A 25289-nucleotide genomic window follows, 5' to 3' on the forward strand; every position below is an offset into this window, starting at 1 on the left:
ATTCTGACTTCAACCATACATTTCTGATTTGCATTAATTTTATGAGAAGGTCATCCCCTTCACCGTCCCCAGGGAAAAGTGGTGGGGCTTGATTATGATACAAGCATCAGAAACTTAGTGCGTGAGCTTGTTACCAGGAGATGGGCTCCTAGCAACACACATAAATTCTTTATGTGTGTGATTAACAGTTTTTTTTAACCTGTGATTAATTTCTTTTTTCTTATACCTTGGCCATACCTGGATGTGCTGCAATCTGTTACAAAATTGTATGTCTCACTGCAGAGTAACGAAATAAAATGATGAGCTCCATTGATCATATTGTTGAAAACATCTGGTAGCCCCCTGTGAGTGCCCTCCCCGCCTCGTCAAACTTACTAGCTCTCAACCCACCCCTCTCTCTATCTCGAAAATAGGGGTATCCCCTAAGTCTTTGCGATTAAAGTTATTTTTCCCGCTAAACAAAATGGCGGCTTGTATTCTTGACGGAGAGAAACTTTGTGAGGTTTCTGGCGAAGTAAAATGGTCAAATGTGGAACGCTATAATCTGGAATATTGCCATGGATCATTAGCTCTCTATAAACTGAGTACCAGTTTTTATATACATGGAATTACAAAAGCAAAACGCGTGAAGGTAATTTCAGTTTACACTGCGTAATTAGTAATTTAAACATCATGTCAAAATCGTTCCTTTTCTTAACGGCGTTTGAAGTAGAACACTTCACGCTTGTTGACCGCTCTGTCAAGAGGCTATACTTGGCTACTGTTTGACATTTTTTTGTCATTTCCTTGGGCACACAACCGTTCATAGCATAACAGAACCTGGACCGTATCTGTTTTGTTTATTCATTCCATTCATTCGAATGGCTGATTCGAAGACCTTTATTGTTTGCCAATGAATATAGTTTACAGCACTGAGCTATAGCTAAATGGGTAGTTATATTTTAGCGAAAAAATGAATTTGATTTTAAAAGATGTAGCTCAGACAGCTATTGTTTTAATGAAAAAGTATGCAATGCATAAAACTCCACTGCTTAGCTCTTCAGATTAGTCTGGTTTAGGCCAGATATGGCATATACATTGGCTGTTACGTTGCTTTAAAGTCTTATTTGATACTAATACAGTTGAACCCCGATTATCCCGACTTGTTGGGATTAGACAAAACAGTCCAGATAATCGAGGGTCCGGATTATCGATGATATAAATATTAATGGGGATCAAAAACTGATTAAATTAAGAAGGCAACACTTTATAATGAAACAAAACATTTACACATCGTTTTGAAAAAAATATGGTCTACATCTTCACTGTTTGTTGTGAATACCTCAGCACATGTGTATTAACAATTAAAATTAACAAAAATCAAACGATTCAATAATACATTTGTACTCTTAAATGTAAATATTTAACCGTGTTCAATTCTTTGAATTTCAGTTCCTCTTGAAGCCTGATAAATTTTCATTTCAAAGCCGTGAGTCACGGCTAACTTTGTCTTTTACTGAGCGTGGCAAATCAGCAGTTTCCATGCACTTGAGAGAGGCAGAACCTAACCAGCTGCGAGCATTTATAGATGTTTTGAACAATGTAAAAGCATATAATGCTTCTTTTAAAGGTGAGAAAATGGGAAAATTGAAGGTAATTTGTATTTAACCTTTTGACCCTTAAGAGTGACCAGCATCTAATTTCTCCTAACATCATCACCCCTGAATCACACATCAAGGTCATGAGAATAAAGGAAATGGTCACCAACTAACAAAGCTCTTGATTGTTACACAAATTCTCCTTGTCAGCACCAAGGGAAATGTATAAGAGAACAGTATGGAGAATATGCATACCAATGTGAGTGTACAAAAGGTGAAAGATAGCAGTTTCGACTTCCTTTGCATGGTGTGATTTAGGAAAAACTCTCAATGCGTATTGGAGCAATTAATAAAATAGTTGTTTACCTCTTAGTTTGATTACATAGAATTACTACTTTTGTTATCTCTGATTTGTAGGAAAATTGATTTCATCCTCTTCAAAAGGAAAAGATATAGAAAATGCCGAGGTAAGCTTAAACCTTTGATCATCAAGAGTTGAACAGTATCTCATATTTCTTACACATCACCCTTAAATTGCAACTTGAAGTCATAAGAATAAAAGAAATGATCACCAACTGAAGAAACTCTTGATTTTTTAAACAAAGTGTCAGTTTCAGCACCTTAACCGTTTAAGCCCTAATAGTGACCAGCATCTAATTTCTCCTAACAATATCACTGCCTGATCAAATGTACAGATCATCAGAATGAATGAAATGATTACCAAAGATGAAATGTCGTGATGTTTGATCAAATTCTCTCAATCAGTAAAATAAGAAACATATGAAGGACAATGATGAGAATATACATGTTGATATTGGGGCTTAAAGGGTTAAGTAATGTATAGTGAACAATATGGAGAATATGCATGCTGATGATAGGTGTAAAGGGGTCAAGAGCATTAAAAAAAAAAAAAAGGCTGGTATCTGGTCTACTAGAAATAGTGGTACTCATTGTAACTTCAGACAATCAAAAAATATTTGATATTAATGGGTTTCTAGGCTTGTTCAACTAACCCTCTCTTTCCTTGGTCATCAGATAAAACTAAATGGGAATCAAGTCCTGTAAATTATACAATGAATTATTATACTTTATAAAATAATTCAAATAGTACGCGTGCTCTGATTGGCCATAAAACCATTTTACATGAGCGTATGTAAACACAGTTTTCGTTTCTCTTTCATTAGTTATTTTATAAAAGAAATGTAAAATGCTTTCCGTGTTTACATAGCCTGATGTAAACACTTGGGAGGTTGGGAGAACACTTGATAAGCTGGAAACCACTCTGCTTCACGTCATGGTTTCCTACGCTCATCTCATGTTCTCCCAACCTCCCAAGTGTTTACATCAGGCTATGTAAACACAGAAACCGTTTTACATTTCTTCATCAGACAACAATCTGTGAACATACTTTTTCACTGCAGAACTTGCCCTTGAACAACATCCACTCCAATGCGTCATCACCAAGAGGAAAATATGAATCACCTTTGAGAAGAAACTTGATGAGATCATCACCTTCTGCGAGGACAAACAAGTAAGTTCCTTAAACTTTTTATCCTTAAGAGTGACTAGCATAGAGTTTCTCTGTACAGTATCACCTCCAAATCACACATCAAGGCCATGAGGATAAAGGAAATGATTGTCAACTGAAGAAAATCAAATTCTCCTTGCCAGGACTGTTGGAAATGTATACAGAACAGTATGGAGAATATGTATACTGATGTTAGGGTGTTACAGGTTAACCCTGTTATTCCCAAGATCTAACTTTAAGCTCTCCACACTTTCTGTTATGCACTTCCTCTAATCGAGCTCTGATAATCTGGTAATAGATCAATCAGTATTCCCTTCTTGATATTTCACACTCTTCTCATCTTCTTCTACTGTGAAATTAGAGAATTTGATATAGTAAGGAGGAATTTTTTCGGTAATTCCTGGGAGTGAAACTTTATCAGAGTTGATGCAAGAGCCAGCAATCTTTCAGCCTCAAAGAGCTTTTGTTGGGTTAAAATGAGTTTTTCTTTCAATATGTGGGTCAGTTATAAGTGCTAACATTTTTGCACATTTTTTTCCCCTACTTTAGACTCAACAGACATCATGAAATAAGCACTATCAGTAATTCTGTTTTTGTTGATCAATCCATTTTTTTTTTTAGACTAACCCCTAGTGTTCAGCGCAATCTCCATGCCAAGCAGATGAATCCACCTTCATCAAACAGATCACCAAATAAAACCCCTCTTGTGGATAAAACATTTGCAAGAGGTTTGTATTAATATAATAAGAAAGCCCTCAAGGCTCGTGCACATGAGTGAAGTATTGCTAAACTGTACACCAAATTTTGATTCCAAATTTTCAGCTGAGAAATTAGACCCTATATGTCTGAACCCCAGAGCCAAGTGACCTGTCCAGCGAGGGCTTAGCCTGGTTCCCATGGGATGAAGCAACTAGGGGTAATACTACTTTCCCCTGGATAGGATGCCAGTCCTTTGCAATACCCTCCCCTTCTTGGCCCATCCAGTGAGGGTGCCTGGTTTCCATAGCATGAAGGGAGTAGGAGTAATACTACTCCCCCCTGGATTGGATTCCAGTCATTTGCAATACTCCTCCCCCCCTTCTGCCCAGCATTTCATCAAGGCTGACAATTCATTGGTACCCATTTATGTTCTTGGGTGGGGAGAGGCATTGTGAAATTTAAGCATTTTCCCAAGAAAACAACACAGTGACTTGGCCAGGTCTCAAACCTAGTCCTCTCAACCCAGGATTCACTTTGCTAACAATCAGACCATTGGGTCTCTCCCAGTATTCAGAGTCAACTATAAATACAATTCATATTTGAGTGTATCAGGAATTACAGACTTTTCAGCTGTAAAGGTCAGGGCTCAAAACTGTCTTCGATTATTTTATAACAGATAATCTCAGCAATACATCTAGTGGTGGAAAGTCAGTCACTTCATTTTATGGATCACAAAATTTAACACAGTCCCCAAGTGAATGGTCAGTAATTTAAAATTTTATTTTGGGCTTGGTATACAAATGGGAAAGATGATGCACATCTTCTGTCCTGATTGGCTAGAAAGTGGCAAGAACAGCCTGTCACATCCATCCAGCTTTGCCTTCTTTGCAAAACCTGTTATGTGATTGGCTTACTGAGGAGGAAAGTCGTGAGGTGTTTGTTGCATTAAGTTATTCTTTTGACAAATTATGACCCAATTATGGATATATCTTCATGTGAGAATAAATAAAATACAACACACCTATGGTCAGAAGTGACTTTGCAGGGAATGAACCATTCTGTTACATGAATTGTTGCCAGTAAATTTGAGGTTTAGAGTTTTATAAATGGGTTGACAAGAGATAGAGATTTTCCAAGTAAGCCTGATATTTAAAAAACTCAAGGGATGAGAGGAAAGGAATGCTTATTTGGTCATTAAGGACTATGCCCAGTTTAGCATGGGTGTGCTTATTGCTGGCAGAACAGTAGATTACTATTAAGTAGAAATTGAGTGATTCATCTGGGTCAAGTTGTTCAAAGCACAATTAAGATGTTAACAATCAGATCTTGGGAGTTAGAGGGTTAAACTTTTAATCCTGGATAATCACTAACTACCTCTCCAACAAGCAAGGTACAAACAACATCTGGAGATGGATGGACATAAATAATGGTTCATTTTCATTCACAGGAAATCTGCAAAGAATGTTAGGGGCCCAGGCTTGATGCCTGCACCTCAAACAATACGTCTGACAAGTCAGATATCTTTCAGATCCCGTGAGAAGCTTCTCTACGAGAGAGATTTTGCATTGACAGGGTAGGAAAGTGCAGTCTAATTTCCTGTATCATTATGATCATTCCAAAGAAAGATTTTATAGAATCTGAACTTGCCCATGGTCTTTATTTGGGTACAGATCATTCTGGCAGTAAATTATAAATTACAAAAGGCTCATTACATTTTAAAATACTATTCCAGTTCCTGAAGTGAACAAAAAGCAATTTCCTCTTACCAATACCAAAGCAATTATTATTGCTTACCATACCAATACATTTTAAGCAGAAAGATTGATTTAAGAGGGACATATCAAAAGAAGGGATGTTGTTTGATTAAACATCAAATTATTTTGATAAAAATTACAAAAGTTTTGCAGAATTAAGAACTCAAAGATGTGAACAATAAATATTTGGGTTGCAATGTTCCATGTGAGCCTATACTTGTGACAATGACAGCTGTCCAGAAGAGCCCTGAAGGCTCATTGCAGTTAGCTTTGTTACACTTTCATTCAATGAAATCAAATCTGAAATACACAAATTGAATTTTTATGGTTGCAGCTTTTCAAACTTGGGAAATACTTGCTACATGAATGCCATTCTTCAATCATTACTTGGTTTGCCACCATTTGTTCAGGATCTTTCTAACAGAGCTTTGTTGGAAAATGTTCTTCCACACTGTCTGTACAAGTAAGTTTAAAATTACCTCTTTTTTTGTTGTTTGTTTGTTTGTTTTTTTTTGTTTGTTATGGGAGACATCGTGGTGTACTGGTTTGTGCTTTGGATTCCAAGTAAACAGCTCTGGAGTCCAGGTGGTGTCAGTAGAGAGTTTTAGATCCCAGTTTGGTGTGTTCACTGCAAATGTTAAACCATGGTCAGCAGTTTGTGGTTAGAAGTTTTGAGACTTTCAGTTTTTTAGATCAACATCTGCTTTCACCTAAAAAGATAAACATGTGTGCTGCCATCTGAAATTACACAAAGGAAGGAGGTCCTTCATTTCAAACTCAGAATGTGGTTAAAAGATTGATTTTCTAGCATCCAAAATGGATCGGTTATAAAGAAAAGAATGAGAACTTTTGAACAGGAAGTAAAAAAGCATCAAGGGAGTTCCTGAAACTGCCTTGTCCAAAGTTCAAACATTGACGGCAAACGGCAAATGTGACTGCTAGAGTTTGGTCACTTGACTCCTAGATGTTTGCGGTCACACATATTCAGAAACAGTTGTAGATCTAGAACTCCCTAATATGTTGTTTTCTTGGGCAAAGCACTTCACTCTCACAATGCCTCTTTCCATCTAGGAGTGTTAAGTTTTTTTCTTCCTTCCTATTTTCCTTCTTTTCCCACAGATGTCTTCATAGTGTTCTAATGTGTAAAAGAAAGTGTGGAAATCCAGAGGTGCTGAAGAATTGTTTGAGGAAACTTAAGCGAACAATCTCTGAAGCTGCAACACGTTTTTCAGGATATCATCAGCATGTAAGAATTTACAGCATCTATCTCATTCATTGTGCTGTCACAGGAAGTTCACCTTTTGTTTGGGAGAGGTAAAACAAAATAATTATCTGTACCTGGAGCTGGTTGTCCAAAGAATAACAAGCACTTCTGCAAAAGGAAATATTCAACATTTTATTCAGATGTTTGTGGATCTAGCTTTGGGTCTGGTGAATTATGATGTATGCAATTGGAAATGACTTAACCTTTCACACCCTAACATCAGTATGCATATTCTCCATACTGTTCTCCATACATTTTCTTAGTTGCTGACAAGGAGAATTTGTTTAACAATCAAAAGCATCTTTAATTGTTGATAGTTTCCTTTATTCTCACGTGTCATTTTATTTGGGGAGAGGGGAGGTTTCATACTGTTGGGAGAAATTAGATGCTAGTCTTTCTCAGAGGTCAAATGGTGAAATTTTATTGCAGAGAAGTTTGAATTTTATTTGATTTATTTTTACAGGATGCTCACGAGTTCCTTTGTCAAGTGTTTGATCAGCTGAAGGATGATGTGAGCAAATCTAACTTACCATCTTCCAAAGATACCTCAAATGAAAGTAACCCAAAGGTAAGAATTTTGTGGAAAATGTACTGCTAGCACTGATGATATTTGTTTAAATTCAAAGCAGGGCTTTCACCATCATGATGATAAGTTTTTACATATAGCTCCACATTGTATGTTATTTGAGGTTAAAACCAGTGGTAAAAATTTTGATCTCAACAAAATTATACTTTGTAATGAAAACACTTTATTTCCTGCTCCTGTGTAGTTGGCAGATTCACAATGTCCTGTGACAAGATCTTTTGAAAGTGGAGTGGTCCATACAGTCATCTGCAAACAGTAAGTAGTTTATTACAAAGTAGTACTACTGTTGTGTAGCTATGCAAATGATTTTTTAACTTACTCAGGCCTCTTTCCCTTTCATCCCTCCTGTCTTCCTCTTTTCCTCTCTCCCCTTCTTTTTTGTATCCTTTTGATCCTCCAGTTTCCTTTCCTCTTTTCACACTTTGCTAACCTTCCCCTTCCAATTCTTCACCTTTTTTTTCTTTAAATTTTCTCTTTGCCCACTTCAGTTCTTCTTCTTTGCTTTTCTTCTCTCCTTCTCTTTTCTTTTCATCTCCTTTTCTTCCTTACTTCACTACTCTCATTCCCAAAGTCTCTCTCTCTGTCTCTTCCTTCCATCCTTCCTCTTTCCCAGTCTTCCCTTTTTTCCCCTTAAGTCATGCTTCCTCCTCCCAGTCTATCCTCCCCTCCCTCCCCTCCTCTACTCATTTGTTCCCGCTAACTTTCACTGAATACCTATTCCTCTCCTCCCCAATCCCTCTTTTCTTCTTTTGCCTCACCCCACCCCCCTCTCTTTCTCTCAAGCTCATGCCTTCCTTCCTAACTTGCTCTTGTATTCAAACCAGTGTATAAATTTTTGATTTAAACATTTTGCTGTGATTGCTATAAATAAAAATTGTATATATGTTGACATCTAGGTGTGGAGAATCTGCTCCAAAAGAAGAGATTTATCATGCCTTTTCTCTTGACATCCCAGTTCTGTGAGTATATATTCTTGATCCAAGGTTTTTATTCCAACTTAAGTATTTTCCGTTACAGGACACTCATCCTTTAACTTTGAATAAACATACTCCTAACCAACACCTTCACAACATGTAAACTCTAACACTCTGAGCCAAACTTGTTATTTCATTTCATGTTGCCATCAATCATTATCATTGGCATATGACATCTTGAAATGGAAACAAGAAAAATTGGTTTAAATGCTGTGATCACCACTCATAAAATGGTCCTTAAAACCGTGGGACATCATAGCTGTTTTTTATGAGCTCTGCAACACAACCAACAGCAGTGGAAATGAAATCTTTGATGGTTACCTCCAACTCTGTAGCTCACTTTTTGTTGAAAAGCACCATAACTTTTAGAGAAATCAACAGTCCAAACTTCATTTGTCCATTTTGTAGGTGTAATTCCTCAGATAAGTCTCCATTTGGCTCAGCTGTCAGCATGCAAACCCTGCTAGAGAAACACTTTGAGGTAAGCCGCTGAAAAACTAAAAATTGGATCAACCCTTCAACTCCCATAAGTGACCAAGAAAGAATTTCTCCTTATAATGTCACCAAAAATTAAGTAGACAAGTTATGAGAATAAAGAAAAATATCAGTTAGGAGATTATTAGTAGATCCAATATCAAATTCTCCGAACTAACATCATGAGAATTGTATAGGAGATAGTAAAGAGAATTACTATGGAGATTTTGGGAGTTAAAAGGGTAAAGTTTGCATTAAGATGTCAAAGTGATCTGAAGAACATATCTCACAAAAAGCAACATTGATTTTTATCTCATTTTAGGATGAACAGCTTGAGTACACATGTGGAAAATGTGAGTCCAAGGAAGCTATCATTGCACACAGTTTCAGTAGGCTTCCAAGGTTAGTTTTGCCTTTTTCACTTTTTATTAAGGTGGTAGTCTGCCACTCACTGGCAAGTCTGTACTTGATCTAAGTGATGTACCTGATAAATTTATATATCTTAGTCAAAATTTTTTTTAATTAAAAAATTAAACTCACTACATAATATTGAATAGTCACTGCAGAATACATGAGTAGCGGATGGCTATTTTTATATTCCATTAAACAGTGACTTGGATATTTGAATTTAGTTTTGTCATTTCTTTCAGAGTGCTTATTCTGCACTTGAAGCGGTATGGATTTGACAACTTTACTGAAGAACAGGCCAAGAAGCAAGACAAGGTTAAAATTGAAAGGTTCATTAACCTTAGTGAGTATCAACACAACATCTTTCTCTTTGGCAGTTAATACCCATTGTTACTGGGGGCTTGAGATTGTAATCAATACTAGTGCTAATGGAACTAACATTTTCTTGCTGGAAGCTAAAGGTTTTGGGCTAGTTGTCACTGTGATGACTTCATTTTTTAATGTTTTAAATTAGAAAGTTAAATGAGTTGAGGTCAAAAGTACATCACACTGTCTAGTTTTACTTCCACCTCCATGAAAAAGAGGAAACTTGCATAAACAAATTCTGTTGACATCAAACACATCCATCTTTTGACACACACTTTGCAAACATGATCACTTTTAAAGGCAAGTGCAGAATTTCATGTTGTAACTTCTTACATCTTACATCATAGTAAAGCTAAATTAGTGGTACTGCAGGTACATTCAGATCCAGCTTTTAAATTGGCAACTCAAAATTTAGTGCTGGCAACCATTTTTTCACCATCAAGGTGCCAAAAGGCAATTAGAAATTTCTCCTTGTTATTTTGGACCTTGTTACTGGAAGTACACAAGAGTCAAGTATTCATGATTCATCTTGTCTGTAGGTATGCTGTGCTCATCAACATCTAGGCCTCCATTGCCATTCCAACCAAAGTCATCACTCAAATTGTAAGTAATGTGTAGCAAGAAAACTAGCCGTTTTTTTTTTTTTTTTTTTAACAAAACCACCCATTAAACTATCTTCAATTTAGCTGAATCTTTTATCTGAACATTTATTTTTGTGAATGGTGTCCAGAAGGCTAGACACTAGACATGGAAGGACATTTATTTAATGAAAACACCCCCCCCCCCCCATGTTGCTGTGAGGTGTTCAGTAGTAGATCACAGATGACATAAAAATAAGATAAGAACAAAACATTATTACTCAAAGGACAGCCAAGTGTGTCACTGATGTTCTTCCCACATTTTGACAGCTTCCGAGATCTTTTCCTGAACAGATGTGCAGCAACATGGTGTAAAGTTATTGTGTGGGCCTCAGTTACAGTCAACTTACTTTTATTGTAAACAGTGGTACAACCAGAATTCCTCAAAACAAGAACGATAACCACACAACGTCGAGCCTGCCATGTGTCCCTGCATAACGCATGCGCGAGACCTATAACCGCAGACCTGATATGTTTACATCTCCACCCTGAAAAGTCTAATGGGTGTGGCAGCGGGACTAACTACAATACAAAATGTTCGGCTAGTTAGGTATAACGCAACGACAGCTTATAATAGCTTTAAACTGAAATGTTTTCTCAGTCTGTACCGAAGTTTATAAGTCCAATCTAGATGGTTTCCTTACAACACGGCCACTCCTGGTTGTCAAAGGCAGACCATCACTTTTCTCAGTGGGTTGAGCTGGCTTTTGGGGTGTCTGTGGTTGCTTCGATGACAAAACGTCGTGGGGTGTCGCCATAGGTGTGGTGGGCTGATAAGAGGAAGTGTCCCGATTGTTCTCCAACTGTTCTTCAGAGGTTGATACTCTTTCACCCGACAGTTTCAGTTGTACTCTGTTGCGCCTTAGCTCTGAACCACCAGCTGTCTTTACTACGTATGACCTTGGCTGGGTAGTTTCTCGCTTTACTTCTACTGGAACCCAAGTCTTGGTTCGCAGTTGGAACACAGACACCTCTTGACCTGGTACTAGCTTTTGGAGTTCACGAGGGGACTTCCCATCATACTGCTGTTTCTGGACATCTTGTCGATGCTGTAGTTGCTCTTGGTTACATTCCATGGTTTGAGAGCGCTGTAGTCGTCCACTGCAAGGTAGTTGTGTGCGATAATCTCTTTGGTTTAGAACCTTAGCTGGTGAGGGTAGGTTGCTGTCAATAGGCGTGGTTCGATACGATAAAAGTGCGAGATAAGGATCTTGTCCGGCGGCATCTGATTTCTTCAACAGGTTTTTTACTGTCTGGACCATTCGTTCTATGAATCCATTGCTTTTTGGATATAGTGGGGAACTGGTAATGTGATTAATGCCCCAATGATCACAGAATGCAGCAAATTCTCGACTGCTATATTGGGGTCCATTGTCTGTAACCAGGGATTCTGGTATTCCATGCTCGGCAAATATTGACTTGAGATGATTGATAATAGCAGCAGATGTCAATGAGTTCAGCTTCCTTAGGATGGGGTATTTGCTGTAGTAGTCTGCGACTAGAAGATATTGTGCACCTTGGTAGTCAAACAAATCGCAACCAAGTTTCTGCCACGGAAAACTGGGCACACTGTGGGGACAAAGCGCTTCCTTTGGCTGCTGTTTAGAGAATTGTATGCATGTGGCACAGTTGGCTGTTAGTTCCTTAATGTCTCTTGATATGCCTGGCCAGAATAAGCTTTCTTTTGCTTTTAGGAGGCACTTTTCCGTTCCCATGTGTCCTTGGTGTATTATTTGCAACATCTGTGGGCGGAGCCTACTAGGAACCACGAGGCGGTGTCTCTTGAGAACGAGGCCATTTTCAACGCTGAGATCCTCTCTGAAATTCCAAAACTCCCTTAAGTCTTGGGGGCATTCGTTCGGATATTCTGGCCAGCCATGGTGTACAACATCTTTAAGGTGTGCGAGTACGACGTCTTGGTCGGTGCTCTGTCGTATTTCTTCCAGTTTGGCGGGACTTGCTGGTAGAGTGCTTGTGATGGTGTTGACTTCAAGCAAAGGCACTTCGTCTTCTTTGAGGGGAGGTTCCATGTAACTGACCCTTGAGAGAGCATCCGCTATCACATTGGTTTTTCCTTGTATGTATCTAATTTCTACGTCATATTTTGCCATTTTCAGCAAAAGCCTCTGCAGCCGCGGTGAGGCACTCATTATGGTCTTCTTCCATATGCTTTCCAGCGGCTTATGGTCTGTTTCAATGATGACACTTTTGCCAAAGACATAGTGGTTGAACTTCTCTAATGACCAACAGGCGGCAAGTAGCTCTCTCTCTATGTTGCTGTAACGCGACTCAGTCTCGGTTAGTGACCGACTTGCATAGCACACTGGTCTACTGTCTTGGATCAGCACACATCCAATACCTTGAAGGCTTGCATCCGACTGGATCAGGTTGTCTTTCTCTGGATCATAGTACGCCAAGACTGGTGCCTCAGTAATTACTTGTTTAAGACTCTCGAATGCTTTTTGGTGCTCTGCCTGCCACATGAATGGCGTTTCTTTTTTCATCAGCTGTCTTACAGGTTCTGAAGTCTGGGCTATGATGGGTGAGAATCTATTCAGGTAGTTGATCATGCCCATGAAAGATTGTAACTCTGCAAGGTTCTTTGGAGGTGGCATGTTACGGATTGCTTTGATTTTGTTTTCGTCAGGTCTGATTCCTTCAGGAGTCCATGTGAGACCGAAGAAGGATGCTTCGTTTACCTTGAACTGAAATTTGTCTGGGTTGAATCTCACATTGTTCTCCCTCGCTGTGTCGAGGACATTAAGTATTCGCTGGTCATGTTCTGCCTCACCTATACCATAGACGAATGTGTCATCCGCAATACCACTTAGTCCTTCCAACTTACCGAAGACCATTTCCATTTTCTCTTGAAAGACATCTCCGCTACATGTGAGACCAAATGGAAGCCTGGTCCATCTGTACTTTCCCCAGGGGGTGTTAAAAGTGCATAGTCTGCTGCTTTCCTCATCTAGGCTAACTTGCCAAAACCCACTGCGTGCATCTAAGATACTGAAGTGGGTTGAGCCACTCACCTTCGGTATCACATCATCTATCGTTCTTACATAGTAGGGATTGCGCTTAACAGCTTTGTTCAGGTTCCGAGGGTCTAGGCACAGGCGAATCGATCCATTTGGTTTTATTGTTACGACAGCCGAGTTAACCCATGGGGTGTACTCGTTGCGAACCTCAGAAAGGATGCCCCATTTCTTCAATTGATCTAGTTCTTCCATATAGGCTTGCTGTAATTGTACTGGAACCTGCCTTGGCGCATGTTGTACTGGGGGCACTTTGGGGTCGGTTTCTATTTGGTATGGTGCACCTGGGAAGCACCCAATTCCTGTAAATACATCTGCATATTCTTTTAACAAATAGTCCTTTGTTAATGGGAATGGGTGCTGCTTGCCTCCCATGTCAAATAGCCTAAATGTATGCAGATCATGCGTGGGCCTGGTGTGGTTTACTTGAGGGGTGGGTGTGCCTCTGTGGCTGATCAGATCATCGCTATACTGGTTGGCGGTTATTGGCCAGTTGAGCTTTAGGAGGTTCAGGTTTTGTGCTGACACGTTACCAATTATGGCTGGGCCATCAACATCAACAACTTCTGCTTGAATAGGTTTAGGGCTGGGGTTGTTAGGGCCTTTTACATATATTTGGCAAGATCCAAGGTTAGGAATCTCTACTCCACCATATGCGGATAGTCTCATCGTGGGTTGTGCTAAACCCATCCTCCCATTATTCAACTGTTGGTAAAGGGACTTAGGTAAAATGTTGGTTTCTGCCCCTGAGTCTATTTTACAGAGTGTATTGACTTGTCTTCCTTCTGGCCCCAGCGACAAGGACACCTCTAGTAGAGCCCTTTCTCTACAGGATATGGAATGGACATTCATGGATAGAGGTGTTGCTTCAATTGGGCCCAAAAACACATAATCACTTGTTGGCTGGGTGGACTCTGAGTTGGGTAAAGCATTGCTACTACTGGAAGCTTCAATTTCATGCACATTCTTTTTTCTAAGCTTTGACAGGCATACCTTGGCTAGGTGTCCTACCTTCTGACAGTAGTGACACGTTGCATTCTTTGCTGGGCACTGTTCACGTGCATGAGGACCCCAGCCGCAATTTCTGCAGGTTGGTGTTTTGCCCCATCGATTGCCATTTTGGGTTTGCTTCGTACCACCCGCTGCATTTGAGTGGTCTCTCTGATTTGGGCTTCTGTTCTCAGAAGTGACAGGGTGCACTTCTACGGCTGTGTTCATCAACTGAAGTTGTTTATCAGCTGATTCCTCTGCTTTTGCCATTTCTCTGGCTTCATTGAATGACAGGGTATTTCCTTTCTTAAAACAATCCTTTCTAACACGGTTGGAGTTCATGCCAAGCACCAGAAAGTCTCTTATAAATCGATCGTGATGCTCTGCTGGGTAGTTAGCTTCTTTAACAAGAATTCTTAGTTTAGCAATGAATTCTTCAAGTGATAAGGTACCTTGACGGAGGTTATGCAGCTCCCACGCTGCGATCAGCTCGTTCGAGTGAGGCTTTACGTAGTTTTCGAATCTCTCCCAGTAGTTTTTTAGCTTCTTTTGGTCATCTGCTGATAAGTCCCAACTGTTGAATAGCTCCATTCCGTGTTCGCCAGACCAGTACAGAAGGTGTTTGCACTGTACTTCTTCATCTATTTTCACCATCGGGCCAGTGAATAGTAGTTCACATCTCTGTTTCCACATTTTAAAGCGGCTGTATAGGTTGTCGTCTGTACTCCAATCCATGGAGGGACCTTTGTCGATAAACGAGGCGGTAGCCATTTTTGCTTTGTTCAATCAATCGTGTTGTTCACTCTTCCACTTCCACCAGTGTAGCGAGTTAAATTGTCATCAAATTTGCTTACTTACTTCGGCATCCCACTCCTGACACCATGTAAAGTTATTGTGTGGGCCTCAGTTACAGTCAACTTACTTTTATTGTAAACAGTGGTACAACCAGAATTCCTCAAAACAAGAACGATAACCACACAACGTCGAGCCTGCCATGTGTCCCTGCATAACGCATGCGCGAGACCTATAACCGCAGACCTGATATGTTTACACATGGGTTCTTTTTGTTTTATAAAAAGAAGGAAGCAAAATTCTGTTAATAGTGATGTCATCTATAAGTCTGTCCTCCAACAGATCATATGTAAGAGCCAATCAAAATGAATGTATAATTCAGCTTTTATATTATTTGGCATGGCACAATTAGGCATCTGTTCTAATTTTTTTGTCCCAGCAGTTTAACAAAATCAGGCCGTAAACCACAGAAACGCTACTTAACCAGTGATGAAGACGATGATGATTCTCTTCATTTTCAACCCTCTCCCTCAGTGAGGAGGAAACTATCACATTCTTTTGCAAATGAAAATTTCTCAAGGTACGGAAAACTATGGTATTCATGAAAGAAAAATGGAATGATAATCTTACTACAACTGACAGTCTTTCATGAAAAGAATGATTTATATTTAGATACTTTCCATAAGCAAGTTTCCCTGCTTTAACTAACCCTTTGACTCGTAAGAGTAACTAGCATCTATTTTCACAAATTAAGGTCACTAAAATAACAAAAATGATCACCAAATATAGATTTAAGCTCTTGATTGTTGAACAAATTCTCCCTGGCGTGGCACCTCAGAAAATGCTAAGAGAACAGTTTGGAGAATTTGATTGTATACTGGCATTAGGGTATAAAGGGTTGAATTTTTTGGGGGAAAAACGTTTCAAAGTATGTTAACAGTATCGTAAATCAGTATGCTGCCCTCAAGGACAAAGAAAGTGCTTTTTATGTTTAGAGATGTCATTGAAATCAATATGCAAATTCTGATCATTGAATTTTTCTTATCAGTACTGCTGCCAGAAATTCTCTGAAAAACACAAAAAATTATTCAGATGATGATGTGGAGGTCATGAGTGTTTCCAAGCTAGACAGGGTCGTTGAAAATGACCAAACAGAAGAACAGACCCATGAATCTGAAAAAACTGCCGACAAAGATATCACTAAATTTGATGGGATCAGGCACACACCGTCACATCAAATGCCACTGAGGAATAAATCAGTCTTGGAGGGAACAGAAGAGGAGCAAATGGAATGGGCTTTGGCTGAAAGTGCTAAATCAGCAGAAAAAGAATCAAATGTAAACAAAGAAATAAATGAAGATGATGCCAAATGCAATACTTTGGCAGACATTTTGAGCAATGATACAAAATCTAATATTGGCAATTGTTTTTCCAACCCTGTGAGCCATGTTACCAATCAACCGACTATTTGTGAGAAAGATGTCATTGAAGTTAGAGAGGTCGGGAGCACACCTTTACGTCATACCCCACTGAGATTCAAACAGATTTGGGAAGATACAGAGGAAGAGCAAATGAAATGGGCTTTGGCAGAGAGTACAAAATCAGCAAAAAAAGAATCAATGGCAAAATTGAATGGACTTGAACAAAAAGCCAACACAAATGCTGGGGAATGCACATCGAAAACAGAAGCTTTGAGTGAAGATGCAACTTCTAATTTCGACAGTGATGATTTTAATCAATTAAGTGATATTTCTGATGAAGATTTAGTTTTCATGGCTCAGAGCAGCAAAGTTGAAGAACCTGTTGGTTTAAAAGGAGGTGCTCCAATTACAACAGCAGCTCAAGATGTTTCCCATGATCTTGATGATAGTTGTCTGAATGATACTGGCAATGACAAAAGCTGTGGGGAAGATTCAAGCTTAGAAAATGGCATAGACACAGGATTTGTTCTAAAAAACAGCACTCCTAAGATTTGTATCAAAAAAAGAACTGGTAGCTCCATTCAAAGACAAACACTTCAAAGAAATTTCAGCTTGAGTAAAACACCCAAGCTAGGAAAATTTGAAGGGGATCTGTTTGATGCTGGCATTAAAGAGAGTAATCTTGCTTCAACCAATACTATTGGTAGTGAGATTGTTGACAAGGGCAGCTGGGAGGTTCAATGTTTTAGCGATGAAGACATGGAAAAGGCAATCAACATGAGTCTTCAAGACCAGACAAGAAGTGAACAGGAAACGGTAACTTTTAAATTTATAAGAATTTGTATCCCAGAAGGAATTTCACTTTCCTTACAGCATCCTTTTTTCTTTGATCACATCCATCAAAAACAAGACAACCTTTTCTCTCTGTGAAAAAACCATGTATGAGACTATAGAAGCATTATTCTTCCAGAAGGCCACAATTTTCCCACAAGTTATTTCCTGAAAACTAAGTGTGTACAAAAAAGTTTCAAATGGTATTGACCTTTTGAAATAAAGAGCATTGAAAAAATTCAGCAACTTTTGAAGCACTTCTAATACATGGCCAAACTCTGAGTGAGAGTTTTAACTCTAAGCCTTTCAAAGTGTATCATCCTGACATTAGCAGTAGAAGATAGAGATGAATTGTTTACAGCTTGGTACCCACAATTTAAATTTCTCTTATTCATTATTAAGTAGTTATTAATATTATTTTTTTTAATTATTCTTACCAGACAGAAGATGAAGATCTGAAGAGGGCTTTGCAGCTGAGTTTGCAAGGTGAATTCATCAGGGGAAATGTGGAAAATGCCCTCTAAAATACATGAGCATTTAAACCATTGTTGCGCCCATAAGTGACAAGCATCTAATTTCCCGTTATGGGAAATGGCCCCTAATGGTCTTTAATTTCTGTTTTTCACCCTTTCACTCCCAGGATTGATTAACATTTCACTCCTCCCCACAATATTAAGACATTATCCAGCAAACAGGTAATGAGAATACTCAAACTAATCAGGTTGTTGTCTTGATCCAACACCAAATTCTTGTTACTAGTTTACAAGGAAATGTGTTGCAGCTAGTGGGGAGAATTATTAATCAGATCTTGAGAGTTAAAGGGTTAATCATGTCTTCACTTGCCATCTGTTTGATTATTTCAATAGATTTTGAAGGGCAGGACTTAAAATCCACCAAGGTTGTATCACCAGCTGCAGTGGACCCTGATAATTTAACAGAGCCTACTTTTGAGGTACGTTTGAATGGACTAGAACAGAATATATATTTATCTATATTGTTCCAGTGGTTTTCACAATTATAAAGTTTTTGTAGTATCCAGAATTGTGAAACATCTTGCCAAGAGAAGGTCAAAAATAAGACAGAGCAGAGGATTTTGGTGTTCTTTACTTTTCTTTTTGCAAACTTCAACACTACAAACTCTAATTTGACCAGGAAATAATCTTTGGATTTCCTTGGAGATGCAAATGCTTGACATTTACTTTCGGTTATTTACACATAGTTTAATATGTTTGCCTTTTGCTTACATAATTTGTTTCGTTGTCAGATTGATGAGAGAGAGGGGAAGCCCTCTACACATTCATACAGACTTATTAGTATTGTCAGCCATCTTGGTACAAGTTCTACTTCAGGTGAGCTCAATAGCTTCTTTCCCATCAGGTAAATACAAAGTTCCAGTTAGAATGTTGTTGAAATTATTGTAATCCTTTTTTTTCCTGCTAAATGGATGTGCTTTCACCTCAGCTGGTGACAAACACTTGGTTATGTGGAAATATCTTGAGAGTTTTTGTTAAGTCTGTTGTGACTGGAAAAAAAATGATGTCAGCACGCCATGCAGAACTACCAGTACTTGTATGAGAGCACTGCATGCTGACATCAATTTTTATTTTTGCGGGTGTGAGGGGGCTGATTTGTTACTGACTCACACAACAGACTTCACTGGAAAGGACAGACTGCTGATAGTCTTAGATTTGCCTGATGGTGTGCTTTTCTCGAATTACTCTCTTTGTACCAGGACATTATATTTCAGATGTGTATGATTGCAAAACCAAACAGTGGACAAGTTATGATGACTCTGCAGCAACAAAGGTATCCTATCTGCTTCTTTATCCTTACCTGTTAAGTTTAAAATATTTATTTAATAACAGTAAGAAGAAAGTCTCAGTGATTTAGCTAGTTTTTTTCAATTTTCTTTAACCAAAATGGATGAGTTAAGGTCAAAATCACAAATATTTCCTTAAAAATTTGTGATGCTATATCATAAATATCATTTAAATTGGATTTCACAGGTTAGCTAGTTTGAACTCTATGGTAAATTCTTGTTTTTTACTGTAGGTTGCTGAACACTCAGTTCGCTACAAAAGACAACACAGTGGATACATTTTCTTTTATCTATACAAGTAAGTTACTCTATCATCAGAAGTATTTTTCCTCCTTTTCAATGGCAGACAGCCCATCACGATTTACAAATTGCTGCTTACAGAAAATATTCTGCTCATGCACAATACCATCTAGTTCTGTTTTCCTGCAGGTGAAATTCTGATTAGGCAAAGTTGTGATCATGCTTCTTGATGGGAAATGGAGAGTCCTTTCCCTAGGCTATCAGAGAGCTATTTGCAATAATTATCAAAGGAAAAGACTTAGTAATCAAATTAAAAGAATAAATGGAACTCAGTCATCAAAAAAAAAAAATGATATTGTGGTTTTTCAGTGTCTCACAGATAAATAAATCTTTTTCTTTAGTTTTGACTTTGGAATGAATAAATTTCTCCCCCACTGACAAATCCAAATATTTTTAGCACAACTTTGTCCAGAGATTGGTAACTGTGAGAGGTGCTAGTTTTTCAAATTTTTCGTCAGGATTCATTTTAATATCAATTCTTGTTTACAGACAATGTGTAGATGCTATAGATGAGGCAAGCCCAAGCAAAGAAAACTCCCAAAGATAACAAAGTGGAAGATAAAACAGCAGAAGTGTTTGTGTAGTAGTTTCATTAGTAGTTCAAGGAAAAATTTTGAAAATATTTCAATCCCCTCTGATGTTGGCAGTAAAACTTGTAAAACTTCAATGACATTCCAATTTTTTATTTTGTAAAGGGCACTTCTTTTAAATGCCCTTTTCCCCAGAGTGTTGTAAAGAAAAAAAACCAACATAGTCAGTACAGCCAATCAGACCATAACTAACAACTACAAGAAGAGGGTGGGTACTCAAATTGATGAGAACTATTTTTGTAATCTTTCTTTTAGTCTGTCCCCAAAATTACTTTACTGAGAGTAGGCAAGATTAAATGAAGGAGAAAATGACAAAAAAAATTGAAAAAGTTTATATACCATGTCAAGAAGGGAAATTAAATTCAATATGAAAATTAAAGTTGTTATGCAAGTTGACAAGCAAGTTAATTAAAGAATATACTTTCTGAAGAGGATAGAGGAACATAGCTATGAATAATGCTTCCTATTGCCAAGAGAAATTGTAAGGACCTTTGATTGTTGGAAAACAATTCACTGATTAAAAGTTGACCAAAAACTGCAAGAAAATATTCACCAAGAGAGATGGCATTTTGTAATTAAACCAGAGTAAGCTATTTGCGACAAACAAATAATAACATTTAATTTAATAAAGCAATTATTGAATTTACCTGGAGTTTAACTGGTGTTTTAGAATGCATGTTACATTCACCCAGTTATTGTGCTCTCAGTGTCCAGTAAGAACTGAGCACCCTTTTGAGAACAACTAATAAAAATTGAAATTTGGTATTATAAACTGAGTTGGTAAATGTAAATTGGCCACTGTAAAAGAGTTTCAAGCATTAGCCCTTTGTCATTTGCTCTGACAAAGGGCTGACACTCAAAACATCAGCTTTGAAATGGCCAATTTACATTATCAACTCAATGGATAAAACCAAATTACCCTGTTATACTCTCCCACCAACACAGAACCACAGTTTCTTTAGAAACTTACCCCTTTGATAAAAATTGTACTCAGGAAATACCATTTAAAGTTCCATTTTATTATTATAATTTCTACCTTATGATCATACTTTCTGTCTGAGACTAAGTCACACCATCTTTAAAATAAAGTTTGCTGTTTTGATGGTGCAATGCAGTCATGAATCTGTCTACCTTCACAGGCTAACTGATAGACCTGTTAGGCTAAAACAAAAACAAAAAAAACCAAAAGATACATTGCTAGTAGCATACCTAAATGGAACCTTCTGTAACGCAAGATACATGAACAAAACTGACCAGTCTCATCACTGAAAACAAATTGAGAAGCCCACCTGAATTATTTGCCATCTTTGCTTGCTCAGGTCCTGAATACTGATTGGCATAGTCAAATTAAGTTGGAAGCATTGTTTCTTTCCAGTAAGATGACTGGTCAGTTTTGTTTTAGTGACCCTCCTGACAGCAATGGCTCCAAAAGTCAACAGTTACAGAACATATTTGAAAAACAAGGAAAAGAACAGTACTCCAGCATAGTTTTCTTTCCTGAATGCCAAACACCTTGCCACAACCAAATAAACATTAGCAGAACTTAAAAAAAAAAAAATTAAAAAAATTAAAAAAACTAATGATTACTTTCACTCTGCTGTTGTTACATCTCCTTTGGTACAGTATGATGACATTTTTTTCCACAAGACCAGTTCAATAGGAAAACCAAAGCAGAATTTAGATAATTAAAGATCCAAAGCGGATGCCTAACTACAGTGTCTGCATTTTTTTCTAAATAGAACAATATTGGATAGAATTCCCGAATAATAGGGATCACTTCAGAAGAGACCACTTTAGTTGATCTTTTGCAGTTTGGAGAACCTGAAAGAATGAAATGAAGAGATAATCATTAGGAGTAGAAACTAAGAAAATCCCCATTGGAACTAGGAAAGTAACTTGAATTCTTGACTTAATATTGCTAAACTCCTCAGGAGCAGTATAAGTCTTGTAAGGCAACTGCCACAAAATCATGGATGTCCACTATTTCTGTTCTCATTGTTGAGAACAATTCAGGAAAGAAGAGAATCGTGAAATTCCTGGTAGTCTACAATAACCTTTACTTGCTCTCATTATCAATTGAATTTACAGTGATTCAATTTAATTTGATGGTTACAATTTACTGATAAGTGGTTTTACTTGGTTTCTGAAGGACAAAAAAGGTAAAGAAACTTCAGCACAAACTCACAGATCCTACCATGAGGAACAAGATAAGTAATTTTAACGTGAGCACTATGAACATAAAATTTTTACCTGGGCCACTGTTTGCTCTGTGATTGGTACATCATCATTCTAGAAGAGAGAAAACACAACATTTGAATTTACGGCAAAGAAATGGACATTTTCAAGTAATTACTGGAATAAACTTAACCATAACTTCAAGATTGCTTATCTCAAATAAAGTATATTCAATAATACTACAATTAGTAACAGAGTAAATTCACCTTGATGGCAACTCTCTGCAATATTGAAGAAGCATCAGATTCCATTATTACCCTGTTGAAAACAAACAAAAAAATCATTCATTCATGATGGAAACAGTCAAAGTCATGATCTGAAAGCAAAACAGGGTTATACTGCTTCAGTGCTGAGTGAAATTTACTATGCTCTGGACAATCAGAGCTATCCATAAAAGCCTATAGCATGCTGGAATCCCAAGTTACTCTAAAGCAATGTTTTAGTGGTTACTTCAATCATCATGCCAATATGGGCTGCTAGAAAACATTCTGAGCTTCAGAAACAGGTAGCCAATGAAGACATCCACATCCAGGGCTTCTAGGGAACACTGTAACAGTACCTACCCTCCATCTACAATCTCATCAAGTATTGACAAAACACCATCCAAGTTATCCATTAGGCCTCTCTTTTCCACATTCTTCCTCAGCAGCTGACTGATTGCATCATAGAAGGCATTTAGAACACTTACAAGAATCAACTGCAGAAAACATTGCACATATTAATGTGGTAATTAAAGATAAAATTTGGGTTAAACAAGTCAAAATGTGTTTTTTTTGGTTTGTTCAATTCCTTGTGGGGACTCAGAATTTTTTCTTTGTCCCATGCTTGCGAAAACATGCAAAACATCTTTCTCTATTTCTTTACTGTGCTCAAAACTTTCCTTCTCTCCTATTCTATTTACAAACATGACACTATCAAAATTGCTGATCCTAGCAGTATGCAGGATGCTTGTCATATGAACTTTGTAATAAACCTCGCTCACTGTAGAGTCTCTGTGGCTCAGTGAAAGAGCAACAGAGCAAGGAATCCAAAGGTCTAAAGTTCCATTCCTCATGGGGACTCAGAATTTGTTCTTTGTCCCACGCTCGTGACAGGATGAAAAACATCTCTCTCTGTGAATTAAATTTACTTGAAAGCTTGTTCTTAATTTTAATTGAGTGGTTCCACTTTAAGTGACTGTTCAATAGTGGTGGAAGACAATACAACAGGCTGTTGGGACTCAGTAAAGGTTAACCATGATCGCCTAACAGAGGAGACCACTTGAGAGAGATGAAAATTACAGTTTTTAAGGGGAAAGAATTTCAGGACTTTGACATTTGATCACTTAACCTTTTAACTCCCATGAGTGACCAAGACAGAATTTCTCCTTACAATATCAATATGATGTCAACCAGATAAGTGATGGGAATAAAGTAACACATCACTATGGGGATAATTAATTGATCCAATACTAAATTCTCTGAACTAACATGATAAGAATTGTATGGTTGATAGTAAGGAGAATTACAAATTTGATCTAGGAGTTAAGGGTTAATACAGTGTATATCCGTGAAAATTTACTAATTTTCTGCCACAAACAGTAAATAATACCATTTGAAACCCACTTAAGACATTTACCTCATTTTCATTGGAAGAACCCATAACATAAAAGAAGAGATCCACATTACTTCTATACACACACGTCAAGCCATCTAACATTATAATTTCAGCTGAAAAAAGAAAAACAAACAAGCAATCAGGGAAAGAAAAATAATGGTCATCTCTATGCCTTGCACATTTATGAAAAAGTATGACATGAAAAAAAAAGGGAACATGCTATCAGTTCTCCAAAGTGTGTCTGTTTTGGTCATCATGACAGGTTACCCAAAAAGACCAGTCACCTAAGTTGAACAGCAGTCATTTTGACTAGCAGTATTTCAACTTGGCAAAGCAGTGTGATTTTAACATTATAACATTGGTAAGAAAGCTCACCATTTGCTCTGTGTGTTTTGTTGAAAAGATTCTTTTCAAACTCTTTCTGTTCCTTTGTGGTTTGGTATTGGTCATCATAGTACTATAATGTAAATAAAAAGAATTGGAAATTTACTTATGTGCTTTTTCACATTCAGATTTATGGCTGAAAAAATACATAATTTATATTTTTATGTCGGAAAGAAAAATTTTTAGTTTTAGGTACTTACAAGACCCTGACCATTCAAAGGAGACTTTATCAGTTTTAATAAGAGGTCTCTCATCTAAACATTATGTGAAATAACCTCATGGAACGAACACTGTTTACAACAGTAGAAAAAAAAATTAAAAATCATGTCAAGCTTAACAGCTGAATATGTGAGACAAAATTACTTAGATAAAATAAACTCAACTTAAAATCTTAGTAGTGTAAAAACAATGTCAAGTTCACATGTACGATGTTCATGTAGGCAACACATGAGGCCATAAACACGTTAAATTGATAAAGTGAATCTTATCTACCTTCGCAACTACTCGTTCACCATCATTATCCAGAATGGCAATCGCTTTAACTGTGTACAGGGATGCTTCCTATTGTATGAAAAACAAGAATAATCAGTGGAAAGACTTCTAAATTGTGGATAAGCGAACCATTTTGGTCAAACATCGTACAGATTTGCATCGAGCGGATAAATTAGCGAACAGAGCCCTGAATCGAAAGAATAACTCGCGTGTTCCCAAGCGTTTCGAAAATTTTCATATACGTACGTTACTATCTAATACAAAAGTTTCCTAAATATTCAGTATAACGACGAAACTCCTTAGAAGAAATTCAAATCCCTTACAAGAACTGCGGAATCCATCTTGGATTTTGGTGACGTTTCATTTCCAAGAGCAGAAGGCATGCTGGGATTAACTCAATTATGAAGAGGATTGGGAATGAATATCGACCATCGCGCGAGTGTCGTCGGGATGTCGTCGACAGATGTCTGATCTGGCCCCTAGGTTTGTCGGGAACGGTTGGATATTTCTGTTGTGTTTCAAGAACATTTAGTGAT

At 37.7% G+C, this 25289-nt stretch overlaps 2 protein-coding genes across 3 annotated transcripts; one reads left to right on the plus strand and one right to left on the minus strand.

The window, feature by feature from the left end:
• The first annotated feature begins 450 nt into the window (after window positions 1-450).
• Window positions 451-20692, plus strand: LOC113664257 (uncharacterized). 2 transcript variants are annotated; one of them, XM_089193890.1, is made up of 24 exons: window positions 451-631; window positions 1432-1609; window positions 1995-2044; window positions 2999-3108; window positions 3727-3833; window positions 4481-4565; window positions 5252-5377; window positions 5893-6021; window positions 6678-6804; window positions 7286-7390; window positions 7593-7663; window positions 8305-8367; window positions 8791-8863; window positions 9179-9258; window positions 9507-9607; window positions 10170-10233; window positions 15528-15665; window positions 16134-17322; window positions 17778-17823; window positions 18204-18289; window positions 18602-18686; window positions 19070-19143; window positions 19390-19454; window positions 19946-20692. In XM_089193890.1, the coding sequence occupies exons 1-24, from the start codon at window positions 464-466 to the stop codon at window positions 20001-20003; spliced, it is 3378 nt and encodes a 1125-aa protein (XP_089050016.1). In that variant the 5' UTR covers window positions 451-463; the 3' UTR covers window positions 20004-20692. The 2 variants fall into 2 exon arrangements, with proteins under 2 accessions (XP_089050016.1, XP_089050015.1); XM_089193889.1 differs by having other exon boundaries at window positions 452-631; window positions 15525-15665.
• Window positions 20693-21044: 352 nt separating this feature from the next.
• Window positions 21045-25154, minus strand: LOC113664256 (coatomer subunit zeta-1). The gene is made up of 8 exons (XM_027179853.2): window positions 25077-25154; window positions 24754-24822; window positions 24253-24334; window positions 23899-23990; window positions 22845-22978; window positions 22488-22539; window positions 22297-22335; window positions 21045-21867 (listed from the first exon to the last, which is right to left on the minus strand). The coding sequence occupies exons 1-8, from the start codon at window positions 25134-25136 to the stop codon at window positions 21820-21822; spliced, it is 576 nt and encodes a 191-aa protein (XP_027035654.2). The 5' UTR covers window positions 25137-25154; the 3' UTR covers window positions 21045-21819.
• Between the last annotated feature and the right edge of the window lie 135 nt (window positions 25155-25289).

The sequence above is a fragment of the Pocillopora damicornis genome, chromosome 14 (genome assembly GCF_964200805.1).
Source record: "Pocillopora damicornis chromosome 14, jaPocDami1.2, whole genome shotgun sequence".
NCBI lineage: Eukaryota > Metazoa > Cnidaria > Anthozoa > Scleractinia > Pocilloporidae > Pocillopora > Pocillopora damicornis.

Bases quoted from the DNA above. Each gene is read 5' to 3' on its own strand.
- LOC113664256 (XM_027179853.2), bottom strand. From the start codon at position 25,136: ATGCCTTCTGCTCTTGGAAATGAAACGTCACCAAAATCCAAGATGGAT. The intron at 22,979-23,898 runs GTAAATGTCTTA...TGTTTTCTGCAG, and splicing joins GTTCTTCCAATGAAAATGAG to TTGATTCTTGTAAGTGTTCT. The intron at 22,540-22,844 runs GTAGGTACTGTT...TGTTTTCAACAG, and splicing joins GATGAGATTGTAGATGGAGG to GGTAATAATGGAATCTGATG.
- LOC113664257 (XM_089193889.1), top strand. From the start codon at position 464: ATGGCGGCTTGTATTCTTGACGGAGAGAAACTTTGTGAGGTTTCTGGC. The intron at 2,045-2,998 runs GTAAGCTTAAAC...TTTTCACTGCAG, and splicing joins AAGATATAGAAAATGCCGAG to AACTTGCCCTTGAACAACAT. The intron at 18,290-18,601 runs GTACGTTTGAAT...TTTCGTTGTCAG, and splicing joins TAACAGAGCCTACTTTTGAG to ATTGATGAGAGAGAGGGGAA.